The sequence below is a fragment of the Ranitomeya variabilis genome, chromosome 5 (genome assembly GCF_051348905.1).
Source record: "Ranitomeya variabilis isolate aRanVar5 chromosome 5, aRanVar5.hap1, whole genome shotgun sequence".
Classification (NCBI taxonomy): Eukaryota; Metazoa; Chordata; class Amphibia; order Anura; family Dendrobatidae; genus Ranitomeya; species Ranitomeya variabilis.
Genome location: NC_135236.1, coordinates 631441297 through 631460169, shown reverse-complemented (window position 1 = coordinate 631460169; position 18873 = coordinate 631441297). Strand labels below are relative to the sequence as shown.

The 18873-nt window shown below is 50.5% G+C and overlaps 7 protein-coding genes across 7 annotated transcripts in view; 4 read left to right on the top strand and 3 right to left on the bottom strand.

Annotated features, from left to right (window-relative positions):
* The window catches only part of LOC143773936 (histone H1.01-like), a 213435-nt gene that overhangs the window by 29740 nt on the left and 164822 nt on the right, over positions 1-18873 (top strand). The window lies entirely within an intron of this gene.
* On the top strand, positions 717-2580 carry LOC143776642 (histone H1A-like). Its single transcript, XM_077266262.1, has one exon. The coding sequence runs from the start codon at positions 765-767 to the stop codon at positions 1419-1421; it is 657 nt and encodes a 218-aa protein (XP_077122377.1). The 5' UTR covers positions 717-764; the 3' UTR covers positions 1422-2580.
* LOC143776643 (histone H3) lies at positions 2820-4271 on the top strand. The gene has a single exon (XM_077266263.1). It carries the CDS (start codon positions 2829-2831, stop codon positions 3237-3239), a length of 411 nt encoding a protein of 136 aa, XP_077122378.1. The 5' UTR covers positions 2820-2828; the 3' UTR covers positions 3240-4271.
* Positions 4892-5266, top strand: LOC143773928 (histone H4). The gene has a single exon (XM_077261230.1). The coding sequence runs from the start codon at positions 4892-4894 to the stop codon at positions 5201-5203; it is 312 nt and encodes a 103-aa protein (XP_077117345.1). The 3' UTR covers positions 5204-5266.
* Positions 6449-6987, bottom strand: LOC143773926 (histone H2A type 1). The gene has a single exon (XM_077261227.1). The coding sequence runs from the start codon at positions 6888-6890 to the stop codon at positions 6498-6500; it is 393 nt and encodes a 130-aa protein (XP_077117342.1). The 5' UTR covers positions 6891-6987; the 3' UTR covers positions 6449-6497.
* LOC143773927 (histone H2B 1.1-like) lies at positions 9577-10201 on the bottom strand. The gene has a single exon (XM_077261228.1). The coding sequence runs from the start codon at positions 10006-10008 to the stop codon at positions 9631-9633; it is 378 nt and encodes a 125-aa protein (XP_077117343.1). The 5' UTR covers positions 10009-10201; the 3' UTR covers positions 9577-9630.
* On the bottom strand, positions 16651-17228 carry LOC143773925 (histone H2A type 1). The gene has a single exon (XM_077261226.1). It carries the CDS (start codon positions 17194-17196, stop codon positions 16804-16806), a length of 393 nt encoding a protein of 130 aa, XP_077117341.1. The 5' UTR covers positions 17197-17228; the 3' UTR covers positions 16651-16803.

Below are 18873 nucleotides of genomic sequence, written 5' to 3'. Positions count from 1 at the left end.
AAATGTTGTATTCTGCCATAAAACACTGTATACACCCATGTAATGCTGTATACCACGCTTATAGCGCCACATACCCCCATATTGTGCTGTATCCGCCAAGATGATGCTGTGAATATCGCACAAGGCTGAATACACACCAGATACTGCAGCAAACCCGACCTCTATATAGTGCTGTATTCTGCCATATAGCTCTGATTACTCGGCAAACCCGTTTCATGCTCCATATGCTGCAGTATATAGAAAATAGCGATGTAAACACGCTGGGATTGCTGGCCGGTCTGTAATGTCCTAGCTTCAGAATGAAAGGTTCTGTTTTCTCTGTTTCCCCCATACACTGCACACACTGGATATAACAGGGCGGGAGCCGCCTCCTGTGTCACCTCCTGGCTTCTCAGCTGCTCCAGGACTATGGGGAGATCCCGGGCCTCCTCCCGGCTCCTTTCTGCCTCCTCCGCCAGTGACAGCTATAGACATGTAGGGGAGATTTCAGGAGGAGGGGATACGGAGACAGCGCGCCCTGCTGGCCGGTAATGGGCTCTGATCCCGGGCAGGGAAACACAAAGGGAGAGCGGAGCTTCTCTTGGCTCAGACAAGAGAGGGCGGGGTCAGCGTCCAATATCATCCAATAAAAGCTCAGGGCGATGCAGCTCGTCAGCCAATCAGTGCGCAGTGTGACTGTACATATATGAGGCGCCGCCAGCTCTGGACTCAGTGATTTTTTCCTTCCAGGAGATAGTTGTGTTTCCCCCATTAGTTACTACAAGATGGCAGAGACCGCGCCAGCCGCCGCTTCTCCTCCCGCAGAACCGGCCGCCAAGTCCAAGAAGCAGCCGAAGAAATCCGCCGCAGGGGGCGCCAAGCAGAGCAAGAAGCCCTCCGGTCCCAGCGTTTCCGAGCTGATCGTGAAAGCCGTGTCCGCCTCTAAGGAGCGCAGCGGGGTTTCTCTGGCCGCCCTAAAGAAGGCTCTGTCTGCCGGTGGGTACGATGTGGAGAAGAACAACAGCCGCCTGAAGCTGGCCGTCAGGGGTCTGGTCACCAAGGGCGCCCTCCTCCAGGTGAAGGGCAGCGGCGCCTCCGGGTCCTTCAAGCTGAACAAGAAGCAGCAGGAGACCAAGGAGAAGGCGGCCAAGAAGAAGCCGGCGGCTGCGGCCAAGCCCAAGAAACCAGCAGCCAAGAAAGCGGCCAAATCCCCGAAGAAGCCCAAGAAGGCCCCGACTGCGGCCAAGAAGAGCCCTAAGAAGGCAAAGAAGCCCGCAGCAGCCGCGGCCAAAAAGGCAGCCAAGAGCCCCAAGAAGCCGAAAGCAGCTCCGAAACCCAAGAAGGTGACGAAGAGTCCGGCTAAGAAGGCGGCCAAACCCAAAGCTGCCAAGAGTCCGGCTAAGAAGGCGGCTAAAGCCAAGAAGCCCGCGGCTAAGAAATAAGCTGCAGCCATTGTTATGTAACACACAAAGGCTCTTTTCAGAGCCACCAAATCCTCCCTCAAGACGAGCTCATTCCTCTCATCTGCCCAGTGATCACTTGTGCTCGGTAACATCTGGTGTCTGTACTCTGCTGCCAATGATACTGACCAGTTAGCGCCCTTATGCCGATCGGAGATCTCTGCCCTCCCGCAGTGATTTAATCACAAGTTTATTAACCCTATGATTCGCAGACTAGCGGTGGCCCCGTAACTTGTATGGACTCGATAGTTCCCTCTGTTATACAGCGAGCAATTCCCGTTTCCCCTCTTCATTCTGCGCTTGTTACATATAACAAGGAATGTGCCAAGGGCCCCTGACAGCGGAGCGGCTTGGGAAAGATCTGGCACCACATACAGCAGCAGCAGCCAGGACTCTCCTCCCTACAGCTCCTGTACAAAAACAGCCATTGAAAACGCACAGAGGGAGGCAGGCCATTCCCACTGACACTGACTTTGATAATGACACTGGCTCTGCACAACGAGAGAAAGGGTCATCACTCATCAGCTGTCACGGTGTGTCCGGGGATGATCTGTAGCTCTGCAGCTCCTTATTGCGGGAATCTCCGCATCACTTACCAGGCACATTCAAGTTTAGTGAATATTAACGAACCGCCGAGTAGAGTCATCAGTGGGGACCACATTAATAATAAAACTGATCACTTGTCCCCACTGGGATTTTCTATTCATCAGAATTTACGATTCCGCTCTTTTCCTCCGCAGAGCTGTATGATCAGGGCCCGTATTTCTGCTGGCGCTTCTAGATGACCGTGTGGACAGGGAGCTGTTCCAGTGCGACAATGAATACGCTTCTCCCGCAATCCGCAGAGAGCTGCGCTCCGATCACACCGGTCGAGCTGACAGATGAGTGTAATTAACAGAGGGAAGGGGCCGATGTCCTACAGAAATCTAATTCTTGCCTCCTCCTAATCATTCATCAGCGCATGTAAACCGTCTGTTTAGTGAATGAGGAGGGGTGCGGTTATTACTGCGATGTGAGAATCGGAGCCTCCTGATAGAGGAGCCACGGTACAGCTCCGGGTATTGGGAATATAGAAACACAGATCTGCGGCTCCTGCTGTAGAAGACGCATGTAGACACGGTGTGACGCTGCCTGTATTCGCAGTCGGAAAAAGTGAAGAGAGATCCCCGTCCACTCTTTAAGAAGGAGGGATTTACAGGGAATCAGGGTGAGTATCTTCTGAACAATGATTGGTCAGTGACATCCCAGTTATTGGCTGCTCACGTTCTTCAAAATAACCAATGGTGCGCAGGGGGCGTGTCCACATGGAGCGTGAATAGGAGCAGAGGAGTATAAATACCCTGCTCCCGCCGATCCCCTCATCACTCCTGTTCTCTTCTATACAGAGCTATGGCCAGAACCAAGCAGACCGCCCGTAAATCCACCGGAGGGAAAGCTCCCCGCAAGCAGCTGGCCACTAAGGCTGCCAGGAAGAGCGCTCCCGCCACTGGTGGAGTGAAGAAGCCGCACAGATATCGGCCAGGAACAGTCGCTCTCCGTGAGATCCGCCGCTATCAGAAATCTACCGAGCTGCTGATCCGTAAGCTTCCCTTCCAGCGCCTGGTGAGAGAGATCGCCCAGGACTTCAAGACCGATCTGCGCTTCCAGAGCTCGGCCGTCATGGCCCTGCAGGAGGCCAGTGAGGCTTATCTGGTGGGGCTGTTCGAGGACACCAACCTGTGCGCCATCCACGCGAAGAGGGTCACCATCATGCCCAAAGACATCCAGCTGGCCCGCCGGATCCGTGGGGAGAGAGCTTAGATCTGTCCTCCACACCTGACTGTACCACAAAGGCTCTTTTCAGAGCCACCAAATCCTCCCTCAAGACGAGCTCATTCCTAACATCTTACTCTGCCAATTATAGGTCACTTGTCCTTACTAATGTCCGGGGCACTGGGTCCTCTGCTGTCAATGATCCTGTCAGTAATGAGTGGACGGAGAGGGGCTCCTCACCTGTCAGTGCCTTGATGCCGAAGTGCTGAGTGATCTCGTTATCTGCCACACCATGAATTGCTAAGAACGAGCAGCTTTTCCTCAGATCCGCGGTGCCAACTCCAAGAGTTAAAGAGGAGGGAGCAGCCAGGGGGGCCCCAGTGTGTGTGGGAAGTAAGACAAGTCTCAGGCTATGATGACCGATAATCCAGGCAGCGGCATAGTGGACCTCGTACCTGCATATACACAGCCTGATCCAGTCCTCCATCACAGGATTTTAGGTTTACATTTGAAAGCGCCCCAACTCCTCACTCACGGCTCTTCCTATAGCTGCAGAGGATCAGTTCTTCATATTCCCGGCATTAGTGACATTGTTACGATAATTGGAGTCATCATTACTAGCGGCAGAGTTATGGCAGCATAGTCCTGTATTTCTCCAGCCAATACTTCCTTCCAGCACATCATGGATGACATTGCTGTGGTTGGGCCCTGGTGACAGTTACATTGCCAGTGTCAGGCACCTTACCGCTGTCCATATGTTTCCGCTGCTTCCTCTCTTTTCTGCAATACATGGTGGAACATTTCCTATCTCGGACCTCCTGCCTGTAGCTGTAGAAGTGGTCGTACTGATCATACAGCTCTGCGGAGAAAAGATGCTGGCACTGATCATGCCGCTCCGAAGTGACAATGTGATGGCCCTGATCATACACCTCTGAGGGGACAAGTACACCCATGAGGGATAAGTACAGTTTATACAGGGGACAAAGCTCCTGAAGGAAGCCGACTCCTCATAGAACACTGGGTGCGGCTACTATCGAGACATCTCACTGAGTGCACAGCTTCCAAGCTGCAGGGTTTACAGTCCTGATGGCGCCTTATGTGAATCTGCCTGACATTGATCGGAGCAGATCCCTCCCAGTGCGCTGCTGTGGTGCTACAGATCACATTTGTGGTGGGTGGATCGTTATGTAATTATAGTATATTTGAGTATCCCCATGTTCTCCAGGGTTGGCGCCGCCCGGGGACTGGCTACATGCAGCTCACTGCTCTGTAGTGACCGGTAATGGCCGCCAGTCGTGTACTGATGAGTGACTGCCCGGGAGCAGATGAGTTTTCTGGAGATCATTGCCCCTAAAATATATTTTTATTCAACTTTCAAACATGTGGCAGAAGCTGAAAAGTAGCAACAGGAAACTACAATGAAAGTAAAAATCAAAATAGCCAACAGATCTAGCAGCGGCGCAGATGAGGAGAAGAATAGAGAAGCGCGGAAAAAAAAAAACAGAACAATAAGCGGGAAATTCAAAATCTGCAACCGTTCTGTGTTCAACCAATCGGGAACAAAAGGGAGGAGCTAACTACTAGAAATCACGCCCCGGAAGCGCGTCATCTCTGCTGTTCTCGCTCCGGTCCGCTCACTCTCTACATAAAGGAAGGACTCTGCACTGATCAGTCATCGTTTTCTGTTGACTGCGTGCAAGATGTCCGGTCGCGGTAAAGGAGGGAAAGGTCTCGGGAAGGGCGGAGCCAAGCGGCACAGGAAGGTGCTCCGTGATAACATCCAGGGCATCACCAAGCCTGCCATCCGCCGTCTCGCCCGCAGAGGAGGCGTCAAGCGCATCTCCGGCCTCATCTATGAAGAGACTCGCGGTGTCCTGAAAGTCTTCCTGGAGAACGTGATCCGTGACGCCGTCACCTACACCGAGCACGCCAAGAGGAAGACCGTCACCGCCATGGACGTGGTGTACGCGCTGAAGCGCCAGGGCCGCACTCTCTACGGCTTCGGAGGTTAAGTGTGTTCTCTTGTTTATCCCAACTCCCCAAAGGCTCTTATCAGAGCCGCCCACATCTTACATGAAAGGCTGCATTGTCCTGCTGTGTGCTAATGGGCACTGTGCTTGTGTGACTGCCACTGCAGGCTTCACACGCTGTACATTGGGGTATCAAGACGTTCAATCTCTGTTTTCTGGACTTAGTTGATGCTGTTCTCATTCTAATCGAGAACAGAAATCTACCCGGAGTGTTCGGGGATGTATCCGCACTGGGCCGTACATAGAGGTTTCTGCACAGTCATACCCTATTATGCTGCTGATACTACAGAGCAGACATCCAAGTCTTGATGTGAAGTAAAGGAGATTCTGATATTTATATTTTCCTGCTCAGATTCGTGAGTTGTAGGAAGACTGCGAATAGTGAAAGGGAATGTGGTTGGATTGATGAATGGACTCGGCCTGTAGACTCCTAAATGACCGCGTCCTGGGCACTAAACTCTGGTATGGATGGCGGCCTCTAATAAAATCATAGATCCCATATACAAGTATACATAACAGGTCGTGTCCGCGTGTTTTCGGGCACATGTCGGCTGATCTAATTAATTTAGTGGGTGAATGAGGAGCTTCCTGCACTGCTGAATGTACACATGCAGATCATTGCGGAAGATGCCTACACTGCGCTGACAGCGACCCCCGACATCCATTATCCACTACTCGGAGAATCCAGTGCCAAAATAAGAGGTTCTTCAACTCTCTTTGGTGCCCATATTTGTGCCAATTTTTTTTCTTTTTTTTGTAGCATTTTTTAGTGTATTCACATCAGCGCACCTCCCTGCATTGCATGTTATTATTGTGATGCTTATTTGTTGTTAAACCTATAAAAAAAACAAAAAAAATTGCCGCGTAAGAAAACAACAAAACATCTTCAGACTCGTTGGTCATAACCCTTAGTGAGGCTACTAATCTGATAGACCGGCTTCCCCACTAATGCTGGTAAGAGCTCGCTGCCTCGTTCCCCGCCATCTCCTGTGTAAGCCGCACACTCTGCAGCATATGTTATAGAATACTGTGGAAATAGCAACCGCTGCGATGTCACCCGGAGTAACATGTGGCAGGAAGAACATTAGGCCTCTGCCCTGTGGTGACCGCAGTACAGGAGCACGGATCGTGTATAGTTGTATCTATATACCGCGGGGGCACATGTGTTAGCGGGTACTAGTGCAGACCATCGGCCGATATCAACTCTTGTGAGAAGATGTGGGTGGCTCTTAGAAGAGCCTTTGGTTGTGTGGACAGAGGAGATGGGCAGCAGCGCTCACTTGCTCTTGCTCGCCTTGCTGCTCTCGGTCTTCTTGGGCAGCAGCACGGCCTGGATGTTGGGCAGGACGCCCCCCTGGGCGATGGTCACCCCACCCAGCAGCCTGTTCAGCTCCTCGTCATTGCGCACCGCCAGCTGCAGGTGTCGGGGGATGATGCGGGTCTTCTTGTTGTCCCGGGCAGCATTGCCGGCCAATTCCAGGATCTCAGCGGTCAGATACTCCAGCACAGCGGCCAGATAGACCGGAGCGCCGGCGCCCACCCTCTCGGCGTAGTTGCCCTTGCGGAGAAGCCTGTGCACACGGCCGACTGGGAACTGCAGTCCTGCCCGGGATGAGCGGGTCTTGGCCTTAGCGCGGACCTTTCCTCCTTGTTTACCGCGTCCGGACATGATGAAGATAATGTCAGAGAATTGTGTGGAGACAAGACCGTGTTCGCTGGTTTCTATAGGCTGATGCCCCGCCTTCCTATCCTGTCAATGGACGGATCTGAATCTGCCAATAGGGAAGAGAATTGAGGAGCCACCAATGAGCTACAGGGGGCGGAGCTAATAACAGTTCATTTCATGTAAATCTCTATGTTCCACTATATAGCGCTGTACGTGTCCGGATTGTGTTGTGTCCCCCTGTAATGCTTTGTTCCCCACATACTGCTCTGTCCCTTCCATATAGAACTCCATGTAGTGATGCATCTTCAAAATAAAGCTTTGATCACACAGCTCTGCCGGACAATAGGTGATGGCTCTAACAAGAGCCTTTGTGATAATACAACAACCCATCTGCACGTGCAGGAGGCTCCTCACTCACTTAATATCCTATACTGACTCCCTGCAGTGTCTGCTCCGATCCGACCAGACTCAGACAAGCCTCATATATTCCATAGGATCCTGGGGTGGGGGACGTCACCGCTTCTGTGCAGCGCTGAGGAAACCGTGTACATGTGGAGCGGGAATCTGCACAAACACGGGCACTGAGGTGTTAAATGGAGGAGGAAACACTTATTGGGCATTGATTGGCGCTTTGGGCCGATGATTCTCGGTCATTTGCAGTTGAAGGATCGGTTGTTCGCTATGATTCTCCCGCTCAGTCGCTGTTAGATGGATGTCGGGTTATTACCTGCCTCTGTTCCCCCAGATTGGAAGCAGACTAATCACCAATGCCCAGGGTCGTCAGCTCACCGCACTATTACTCTCACCATCCCTTGCCGGCTCAGCAGTACAACCCTCTCAGCAATCCCCTACACCCGGGCTGCTGATGGATAAAGCCGGTCACATCCCTGCACACAGCCGGACATTGGCTCCTCAGGAGGCGGCAGCTTCTTTATGGCCCGGGTATTACTGAGGTAATGTAGGATCATGTTTTCACAGACCTCCTGCCTTTAGTTGTGGAGCTCATCTCTACCTAGATTGCAGGAATAAAGTAGTAAAGTAGATGAATCAGTCTGCCCCGAAATGTCGCTTCTAGGACGTTTCCCTGTCAGTATATCGCCCACAATACTGATTGTAATAAAGTGCCGGGAAATGTAATGCAGCCGTCTCCGGGTCAGACACACGGGGCACATCTCGGGCAGTACCAACCACTGAGAACACGGAGGCCACTGGTCCCCGGGGAGACTTCATCTTCTTAGTCAGATCTATGACCGGAGCTCTCTGCACTTCGCAGTGATTTTATGCCATTATATTAACCCTTTGCTTTTCAGAACAGTGATGGCACCTGAGCAGGAATTTATACAGATGTGCACAGTTTCTGTGACGAGGAGGTTATCGCTAGTTCCTTATGTCCAGCGTCATGTCTACACATCACTACTACCCTGATCACCTGTCTGCTCTTCCCAGGACTCTTCCTGTTCTACAACCTCCCTGCAGATAGGATATTGGGAGACATTCTGGCGGCTGCCGAGGAGTTGTGTTACCGGGAGTACTGCGCTCTCAGCAATCCGACAATCCTCCTGCCGGAAGCAGCCGGGGACTGGGGGAGAAGATCGAGGAGAGTGCGTGATCGGGCTAAATGTCACTTACAGGACGAGTCCCTGGCCAGTATATCGCATGCCTATAACGCTGATTGAGATGCAATGTTCTGACGGAAAAAATAAATAAAAAATAAACGAGATTTCTTAATATTTTACTCCTCTAGACTCTCCATCCTTTTCTTCCCAAAAAGCCTCTGACCTACTCTACGACCTCCTTTCTCAGACCCATCTGTCCTCTCCAGACCCTGATTTCTTATTTATAAAGGACCTTCCTGGCAGAGGAGGGGGCAGCAGAGCATACGGAAGATGTCGCCGATGACAGTGATTGCCATGGCAGTCGGGGGTCTAGGAAACTACCCGTGTCCCCACTGTGTATTTGCTTGTTTTTTTTATATCAGTGGAGTTCATTTTTTTTTTCCTCTACTTGATGAAAAATGCAGTAATTGTAAAAAAAAATGTTTTACATCGCTTATTTATGAAACCGAGTCCATGATCCCCGGGCCTTTTTCAGAAAGATAATGCTACTACCCTAATCTGTGAAATGCAATGATGGCTTGTTCTAGAGTGCCTCAAATGTACCTATGGTTTCCAGATAAGGAAGCAATATTCACTGGATAGCAAAGCTGTGGGTTCCCGGTCAAAGGAGGGGAGCCGCAGCACAAGTCATCAGCCACTGAGCGGGAACGTGTTACCAATGACAACATTAGCTCCTCCCTCCCGCTCCTGATTGGCTGAATACATAAAGGTTAGAGGGTTTGAATTTCCCGCTGCTTCTAACTGTAATGACGTCACTTCCTCTATACAGAGAAGGATCCGGAAAATCTCTAGATCAACTCCACAGACCACAAATGTCTCCTGTTATTTGAGAAGAGAATCATTAACTAAACCAAATCATCTGACAAGAAGCGACTGAACAGAGCAACTTACAGAGAAATAACCAGAGTATTACTAATACTGACAAGGTTTTCTCTCTCCTCCCTCCACCATTTAATCACTTCTGTTACTTCACCTGCTCTTTCCCGTCACAAGACTCAGAGCCCCGGGCGGTGCGATCAGACACCTCGGGGAGACAGGACACATCAGCAGTCACAGCTCTCATGTAGGCGGGGTGGTGGCTCTTAGAAGAGCCTTTGGGGTGATGGCGGAGCAGGGGGAGGAGCAGATCACTTGGCGCTGGTGTACTTGGTGACGGCCTTGGTGCCCTCGGACACGGCGTGCTTGGCCAGCTCTCCGGGCAGCAGCAGGCGCACGGCGGTCTGGATCTCCCGGGAGGTGATGGTGGAGCGCTTGTTGTAGTGAGCCAGGCGGGAGGCTTCCCCTGCGATGCGCTCGAAGATGTCGTTGACGAAGGAGTTCATGATGCCCATGGCCTTGGAGGAGATGCCGGTGTCGGGGTGGACCTGCTTCAGCACCTTGTACACGTAGATGGCGTAGCTCTCCTTCCTGCTCTTCCTCCGCTTCTTGCCGTCCTTCTTCTGGGTCTTGGTCACGGCTTTCTTGGAGCCCTTCTTGGGGGCTGGAGCAGACTTGGGATCAGCCATAATAAACGCAAATAGTTCTTGTCACAAGTGAGAGTAAAAATGATTCTGACTCTCACAGAGCAGCGGAATTTATAGCCGGCCCATGCAAATGAGCACTGATGTCAGATCGCTGTGCTATTGGGTGAGAAAAATCAGGTGACTAATATCAACAGCAGAAGCTCCGCCCTCTGCAGTTCATTGGTTACTCCATAAATAAATCTTCTCTCCATGGCCGCGCCCCCAGATTGTGTTGTTGTTAATCCCCATATACTGCGCTATATGTTAATATAGCAATGTATACCCTCATATAGTGCTGTACAGCTCCGTATTTCGCTGTATAAACTCCACATGGTGCTTTATATCCTCAAATAGTGCTGTATACCTTACAGGTAATGTTGTGTATATAGCACTGTAAACCCTCCGTCCATATCTGCTATATACTCCTCTTATAGAGCTACAAACACCATGTTGTACTACATACCCTCAATAGAGCGCTGGAACCCCCCATGTATCGTTTTTACCCATGCATAGTGATGTATACCCCCCTATAGTGCTGCATTCTTTCATATAGGAGCTTTAACCTTGGTCGGTCGTGACTTTATTGCTACCCCCCCTGAAGAAGCCAGGGCGAAACGTACATTGGGGAGAGGAGGATCTCTGTGGCAGTTTTTGGCATCCACGTTGACATTGTCATCCTTGCGCAGCGTCCTGACAGGTACTATAATGGTGATTTTGTGCTATTGAGCAGGGACTGTGTGGCATTATCGCTGTGGTTGATGGTTTGTCTAGGCTCATTGGAGTTCATGAGATATTTAGATACACAGCCTTCACCTGTACTGGTGATAATGGTATGCTGGTCTTGAATTACATATGCCAGCGTGGGATTTTCCAGCTCCAGGCTATTCTTTTATAGGTGTAATTGTTCTATATGTTACCCCATAGAATGGATATATACTATATTACGGGGTTCCTATTTATTGCTATGGTGGAGCTGTATACTTACCATCTTTGATTAAGCATATTGCCATACTGTCTGGAGCCCCTTCTGTTGAATGTCCTTATAATTATGTTTTTTGTCGATTATCTTTAAAAAAATATTTAATAAATATTGATGATTTTAATTCATTATTTATCATTTAATTAATGATTTTAATTATATAGTTCGATTCTGTAGGTCTTTTTTGTGAGTATGTATTATTGAAGTGCCAGTGTGGTGATATACAGGGACTCATTTGGTTGCCTTTATTGCTATCAGGTCGGTGCGATTCTCTCACTGATGTTCTCACTGTCACAAGTGATCAGAGGACGCCACCTATTGCAAGAAGCAGAGGAGCAGTGATCGGATCTCGGCCTCTCCCCTGTGCTCCTCACCCGGATCTCTCTCTCAGCTGACCAGATTTTCTGTTCAGAGCCCAGGACTGATCGCTGCGACATTTCCCCAACTAGAAATAACGGGTGAGAACCGTAAGTAACTGAGCGGGAATTTCCGAAGCAACAAATCACCTGCGAGGAGGATGCGGCAACCGATCAGTCCAGCGCCGCTTCTGCGGATACTGCGCCACTAATCAGGGACTCCAGTGGGGGATCACCATACAAGAGCGGATCGTCCGACCCGACACCGGGCGTCGTCCATGCATCTGTGTCCTCTCCAGTCTTCCCGCGGTGTCTCTACGCCTAACGACGGGATAAATAGCAGGTGGCGCAATAGAGGTGAAGGCTAAATGCTGAGGAGGGTGATGGTGAGATCCGGGGCTGAGCTCCTCTACAGCTCTGAGCCAGTTGCTGTGATCAGTGTCTGTTATTTAACCCTTTGCTCCCCAGATCTGATATTTTGGGGTCTCAGTCATCTGGTAAAACATGATTGGGTTTAATTCATGATTCTCCAAATAACCTGAGACCTTTGTGCTCGGTGGAGATTACAGACTATTCCGGATCCTTCTCTTTACAGAGGAAGAAGTTACATAATGACATTTAGAAGCTGCGGAGACGACGACGAGCGGGAAATTCAAACTCCCTAACAGTTCTGTGCTCAGCCAATCAGCAGAGGCAGGGGAGGGGCTAATGTTGGTTACAAGTTGGCAGTTCCCGCTCAGTGGCTTTTTCTGTTCTTTGTCTTCACATAACGCGTGGTCCCAGGACGGACCGATCGATATTGGGAAATCTGCTTGTGTTGAGCGATTATTGGTTGTTTCTGGCCCATACAGGAGCCTGTATATTTCCTGATTAGGGGAGCAGTATCGGAATTCTGTGATACAAGACCTGGGGCTCAGCCATGCTTCTGTTTCCTTTCATGGATACAGAGACTTAATTTGCATTATCCAAATCCTGTGATCTGTCCGGTGTGTTCATAACCTGAGACCTTTGTGGTCGGTGGAGATTACAGACTTTTCCGGATCCTTCTCTTTACAGAGGAAGAAGTAATGGATACATAAGTATCCATTACTAATCCTATAGAAATATGGTAAATAAAGACATAGTCCGTTTCCTTCATTCTCCAGACCACCTGTTCTGCAGTCACAGCTATTTTACTCCCCTAGATTCTCCATCCCTTTCTTCCCAAAAAAGCCTCTGTCCTACTCTACGACCTCCTTTTTCAGACCCCTCTGTCCTCTCCAGACCCTGATTTCTTATTTATAAAGGACCTTCCTGGCAGAGGAGGGGGCAGCAGAGCATAAGGAAGATGTCGCCGATGACAGTGGTTGCCATGGCAGTCGGGGGTCTAGGAAACTCCTCGTGTCCTCACTGTATTTGCTTGTTTTTTTTATATCAGTGGAATTCATTTTTTTTTTCTCTACTTGATGAAAAATGCAGTAATTGTAAAAAAATGGAAACATAATTCCATATATAAAAGTACTATCACATACACTGCAATTTATCGACAGGCAGACCCAGGACAAAACACGGATAGGGCGCGGACAGAACACGGCCTCTGGTGTCATATTTTGCCTTTGCTCAGAGGCTCAACTAATGAAACCCACAGCACAGGAAAAAGCGCACCATAATGGGGTACACATTATCACTATATAGGGGGCTTAAGGCACAGTGCTTGTATGACCGACAAAGCCTCTTCTCAGAGCCGCCCACCCGTCATTAAATGAGCTGCTCCCCCGCGGATCCGTGTCCTCTCAGAGCGCTGGGTCCTTGCGCCGCTTCCACATTATTGTTCTTCTGGTAAGCGGCGGACATGAGCTGTTAACTCTTTCGTTGCTCACTGACTTTTCCAGCCGTTCATCCTTGTGATCGGAGGCTCTCTGCGTTTTGTCGCCGATTTTCCTCTGATGTTCAACCATTTTCTCCTTCAGAGCTCCTGTCGGATGTTCAGGAGACGGTTGGTTACAGTTCATTGTGCTGTATCGGAGCCTTCAAACATCAGCGAACACTAAAAGGGTCATCCTGAAGTGTTCCGGTGACTCCCGGCGAGTTTTAGGGCGGATTTCTAGATTATTGATATGACGTTCCCACACGTCGCGCTGTTTTGTCTTCTCACAAAGCGGTGTCAGATCGAGCGATCTGCTAGTGTTCAGTGATCAACGACCGATTTCCACCCCAACAGGGGTCTGATTCCCCGGAGCAGTATCCGCTCTCTATAATATAACACAAGCTCCGGATATATTTAGTATACATATATATGTGGGTTATAAAAACAAAATCGGACAACAAATCTTCATAAAATAGAGACGGGTATAACGAGCAGTGACTGACGGCAGCGGTCTGTGGAGGAAAGAGTTAATTAAAACTATCAGAAAGGAAGAGATCAAGCTGAAAATGCAGCAGAGCAATGAAAGCGTCAACAGCCTGCCTCCAACAGCAGAACACAGGAATCAGGCGGCACTAGGACCCAGTGCGTGAGGGATGCGGCGGACAATCATCCATCAGTAGTTACACCAGTATACCCCGATATAGCGCTGCATACCGTCAGTGAATATCCTCCATAGCGCCGAATACACTTCGGACTTACATAGTAAACGTGACAGAACCAATGACCGAGAGCAGATTGAGGCTTCCGCATGTTCTGCTGCAAATCTACAGTCCGATCACATTAATGCTTCTATTCCAGGAGCAGGTATTGTAGTCTTTCATGGAAAATGTGGGCGGCTCTGATAAGAGCCTTTGGGGTGTCGGGATAAAGAAGAGAACACACTTAACCTCCGAAGCCGTAGAGAGTGCGGCCCTGGCGCTTCAGCGCGTACACCACGTCCATAGCGGTGACGGTCTTCCTCTTGGCGTGCTCGGTGTAGGTGACGGCGTCACGGATCACGTTCTCCAGGAAGACTTTCAGGACTCCCCGAGTCTCTTCATAGATGAGGCCGGAGATGCGCTTGACGCCTCCTCTGCGGGCGAGACGGCGGATGGCAGGCTTGGTGATGCCCTGGATGTTATCACGGAGCACCTTCCTGTGCCGCTTGGCGCCGCAATATCATGGTCGATATTTTCTTTACCCCCAACATCCATTGTCTGCTCTTCCCTGGAGTCTTCCTTCTCTACAATCTACAGGTAGATCCCGCTTATCAGGAGACATTCTGGCGGCCGCCGATGACCGATCTGTAGGATCCTGACATCAGAGTATTATGTGCGGCCCGGAGTCCTGCGCTCAGCAATCTCCTTCATGATCGCACAATTTCTATCGCAATCCACCTGTAGCTGTAAAACTGGTCGTTAAGGAGAATTCTAGAATAAGCTGCTGGGGAGAAGATCGGGGAGTTATTGTGGGATCTGCCCAATATGTCACCTATATGAGGAGGCTCTGGCCAGTATATCCTATATACAATGTTCTGACATAAATGGAGCCGATAGTCTCCAGATTAGACACAAGGTGGAAATCACTGCAGTTGAATAACGCTGATTAGTTTTACATCACTTATTTATGAAACCGAGTCCATGATCCCCGGGCCTTTTTCAGAAAGATAATACTACTATCCTAATCTGTGAAATGCAATGATGGCTTGTTCTAGATTGCCTCAAATGTTTCTATGGTTTCCAGATAAGGAAGCAATATTCACTGGATAGCAAAGCTGTGGGTTCCCGGTCAAAGTAGGGGAGCCGCATTATCCAGACTCTGGGACTAGGGTTTTTTTTTTTTTTTTTTTTTTTATCACTATCTTGTCCTAAACATTCTAACCTGGTTTTCCCAATCAGATCCCACTATAGCTCTAATAAGGGGGAAAGTCCAGACGTTTTCAAAATCTATGTTAAGATGTTGCCTAGAAACCTAAGATCCTGCTCTTATTGGGGGCTGATTAGTATCGGGCTCAGCGTCTCTGCAGGGTACAATATCCCCTGTACAGATGATGCCTGTAGTATCGGCTACAGCCTGGGACGTGTCTTTTATACTCTCCCCTCTTATTTTCCTTCCCCTCTTTCCATACTGGAGCCGGCACCGCGGACTTCGGGTGATGCGGTCTCTTCTCATTGATCTCTAACAAAGTAAACAGATCTCTGGGGGGTATATCTGCACTGTGCCCCCCAGAGACCCCACAGTACATACCCTGGTGTGATGTGGTTACTAACTACAAAGCAGAAATCCAAGTCCTGCCGTGAGATGAATGTTCTGATTCTGCTACATATTAAACTGATCAGATTCGTGTGGATTTTAGGGGGCAGCGAATATTCACAGGGAATGTGGCCGTATGAGGCAGCTGGATAGAGGGACGCCCTGTGTACCGGGTACGTAGACTCCTATGTGATGACCACGTCCTGGACACTAATGGTTGGGATGGATGGCGCCTCTGAAGATTATTATAACCTCACCAGAATAATAATGACGACCGATCCAAGTGTTTGGGGGCAGACAGCTGGGAGGACAGGACCCGGTGTTATCAGCGGGGTAGTAGAGCTGCCCCCACCAGTATACACAGCGATCGCCGCTACAGCAGAGGGGCAGGTAATAATCTGACGGACAAAGAACAGAGATTGAGAGGGAAATTCAAAACCACCAACGGATCTGTAATCAGCCAATGAGGGAGAGACATCCGCAGGCGCAGACCAATACCAGATACAGGAATATCCGCCACCATTTAACTCCTTAGTGGCCGTGTGTGCGCTGATCCCCACTACACACTTGCTTTACAGAAACGGCAACTTCCCCCACCCGAGACCCGGCAGCGTCACATCAGGCTCCTGGCAGAACGTAGGAGACTTGTCTTAGTCGGGCTGTGATAGGATCAGCGCGGACACCACAGGGAATCTGCATAGGATAATAATCGGGTGAGTGAGGAGCCTCCTCCTGTGTAGATGGAGCGGAGGAGAAGCTCTGGCAGGGATTAACCCCTCCCCCGCCAGCCTGTAATTGCAGATTGAGGGTCGCTCCTAGAACTCAGCATCAGAAGAATAATCTGCAGATGGCTGGAAATGAGCCCTTATTGGGGGAGGACTTTGTGCAGTGATTGGGACATATAATGGCTATTTCCCCATAGATCCAGGAAGCGGCTAGTCAGCTGGCCCAGGACTGTAAACCCTGCAGCTTGGAAGGCTGTGCATTCAGTGAGATGTCTCGGTAGTAGCCGCACCCAGTGTTCTATGAAGAGCCGGCTTCCCTCAGGAGCTTTGTCCCCTGTATAAACTGCACTTATCCCTCGTGTGTGTGATCTCAGTAACATGGAAGCCGGATCATTCACTTCACGCCACGAATCTCTGCTCTGTGGTGACCGCAGTACAGGAGCACAGATCGTGTAGTTACCTCTATATACCGCCTGGCGCTGTGTAAGCAGACACTAGTGTGAACGTCCCTAGATCAGCGGTGCGGCTCTTCGGAGGAGAATGTGGGTGGCTCTTAGAAGAGCCTTTGGGTGTGTGGACAGGGGAGATCGGCAGCAGCGCTCACTTGCTCTTGCTCGCCTTGCTGCTCTCGGTCTTCTTGGGCAGCAGCACGGCCTGTATGTTGGGCAGGACGCCCCCCTGGGCGATGGTCACCCCACCCAGCAGCCTGTTCAGCTCCTCGTCATTGCGCACCGCCAGCTGCAGGTGTCGGGGGATGATGCGGGTCTTCTTGTTGTCCCGGGCAGCATTGCCGGCCAATTCCAGGATCTCAGCGGTCAGATACTCCAGCACAGCGGCCAGATAGACCGGAGCGCCGGCGCCCACCCTCTCGGCGTAGTTGCCCTTGCGGAGAAGCCTGTGCACACGGCCGACTGGGAACTGCAGTCCTGCCCGGGATGAGCGGGTCTTGGCCTTAGCGCGGACCTTTCCTCCTTGTTTGCCACGTCCAGACATGGCTGTGATCTTCTACAAGTAGCGAAACGCTCAAAAAGAACAGAGTTCTCGAGTGATGCCGGTTCTGTCTCCTCATACGCATTTTATCAGCTGCTGCCCCGCCCTCCTACCTTCTCATTGGATGGATCTGAAGCCGCCAATGGAGAGCAGACTTGTGGAAACACCAATAAGGCGCAGCTGACAAATGTCTCTATACCCAGTAGGAGAGGAGCAGACAGCGCTGCGCATGTGCGGCTATAAATACCGCTGCGGTGGTGATATTGCCATCAATAGTTTCATCACCTGCCTAGACAAGGTGGTGGCAGTAAGCATGCAGCTCTGTAGGGTCAAGGTGGTGGCACTGATTTTACAGCTCTGCGGGGGTAAGTTGGTAGAACTGATCATACAGCTCTGCGTGTACAAGGTGGTTACACTGATAATACTAATCTGCTGGGACAAGTTGGTTATAGTGATAATATATCTCTGCGTGGACAGGGTGGCAGCACTGATCATATAGCTCTGAAGGGAAAAGGTGGTGGCACTGATTTTACAGCTCTGCGGGGATAAGGTGGTGTCTCTGATCGTACAGCTCTGGGGGAAAAGGTGGTGATATTGATGATAGAGCTCTACAGGGCCAATGTGTTGGCTTTGGTCATACAGCTCTGATGGGACAAGGTGGCCGCACTGATCATGCCGCTCCGAAGTGACAGTGTGAAGGCCCTGATCATACACCTCTGAGGGGGGACAAGTACACACAAGAGGGATAAGTACAGTTTATACAGGGGACAAAGCTCCTGAGGGAAGCCGGCTCTTCATAGAACACTGGGTGCGGCTACTACCGAGACATCTCATTGAATTCACAGCCTTCCGAGCTGCAGGGTTTACAGTCCTGGCACAGCTGACTAGCCGCTTCCTGGATCTATGGGGAAATAGCCATTATCTGTCCCAGTCTCTGCACAAAGTCCTCCCCCAATAAGGGCTCATTTCCAGCCATCTGCAGATTATTCTTCTGACGCTGAGTTCTGAGAGTGACCCTCAATCTGCAATTACAGGCTGGCGGGGGAGGGGTTAATCCCTGCCAGAGCTGCTCCTCCGCTCCATGTACACAGGAGGAGGCTCTTCACTCACCCGCTTATTATCCTATGCAGATTCCCCGTGGTGTCCGCGCTGATCCTATCACAGCCCGACTAAAACAAGTCTCCTACGTTCTGCCAGGAGCCTGATGTGACGCTGCCGGGTCTCGGGAGGGGGAAGTCGCCGCTTCTGTAAAGCAAGTGTGTAGTGGGGATCAGCACACACACGGCCACTAAGGAGTTAAATGGAGGCGGATATTCCTGTATCTGGTATTACCGGCCCCTCTGCTGTAGCGGCGATCGCTGTGTATACCGGTGGGGGCAGCTCTACCCAGGCTCAGACTGGCCCATAGGGTAACAGGGGAATTCCCCGGTGGGCCCCTGTACATGGCCCGACGGATCCGGGGGGAGAGAGCTTAGATGCACCCCATCACCTACCACAACACAAAGGCTCTTTTCGGAGCCACCAAATCCTTCCACAAACGAGCTGAGTCCTGAACGGTCCGGTTTCTGCACGTATTCTCCGTATACGGATCGCGGCCATAGGTAATAGACGGTGGTTGCTGTGTCCCATATTGTAGGTGATTAACGATATTCCCGTGATCGCTTAGCGCATTCTCTATTC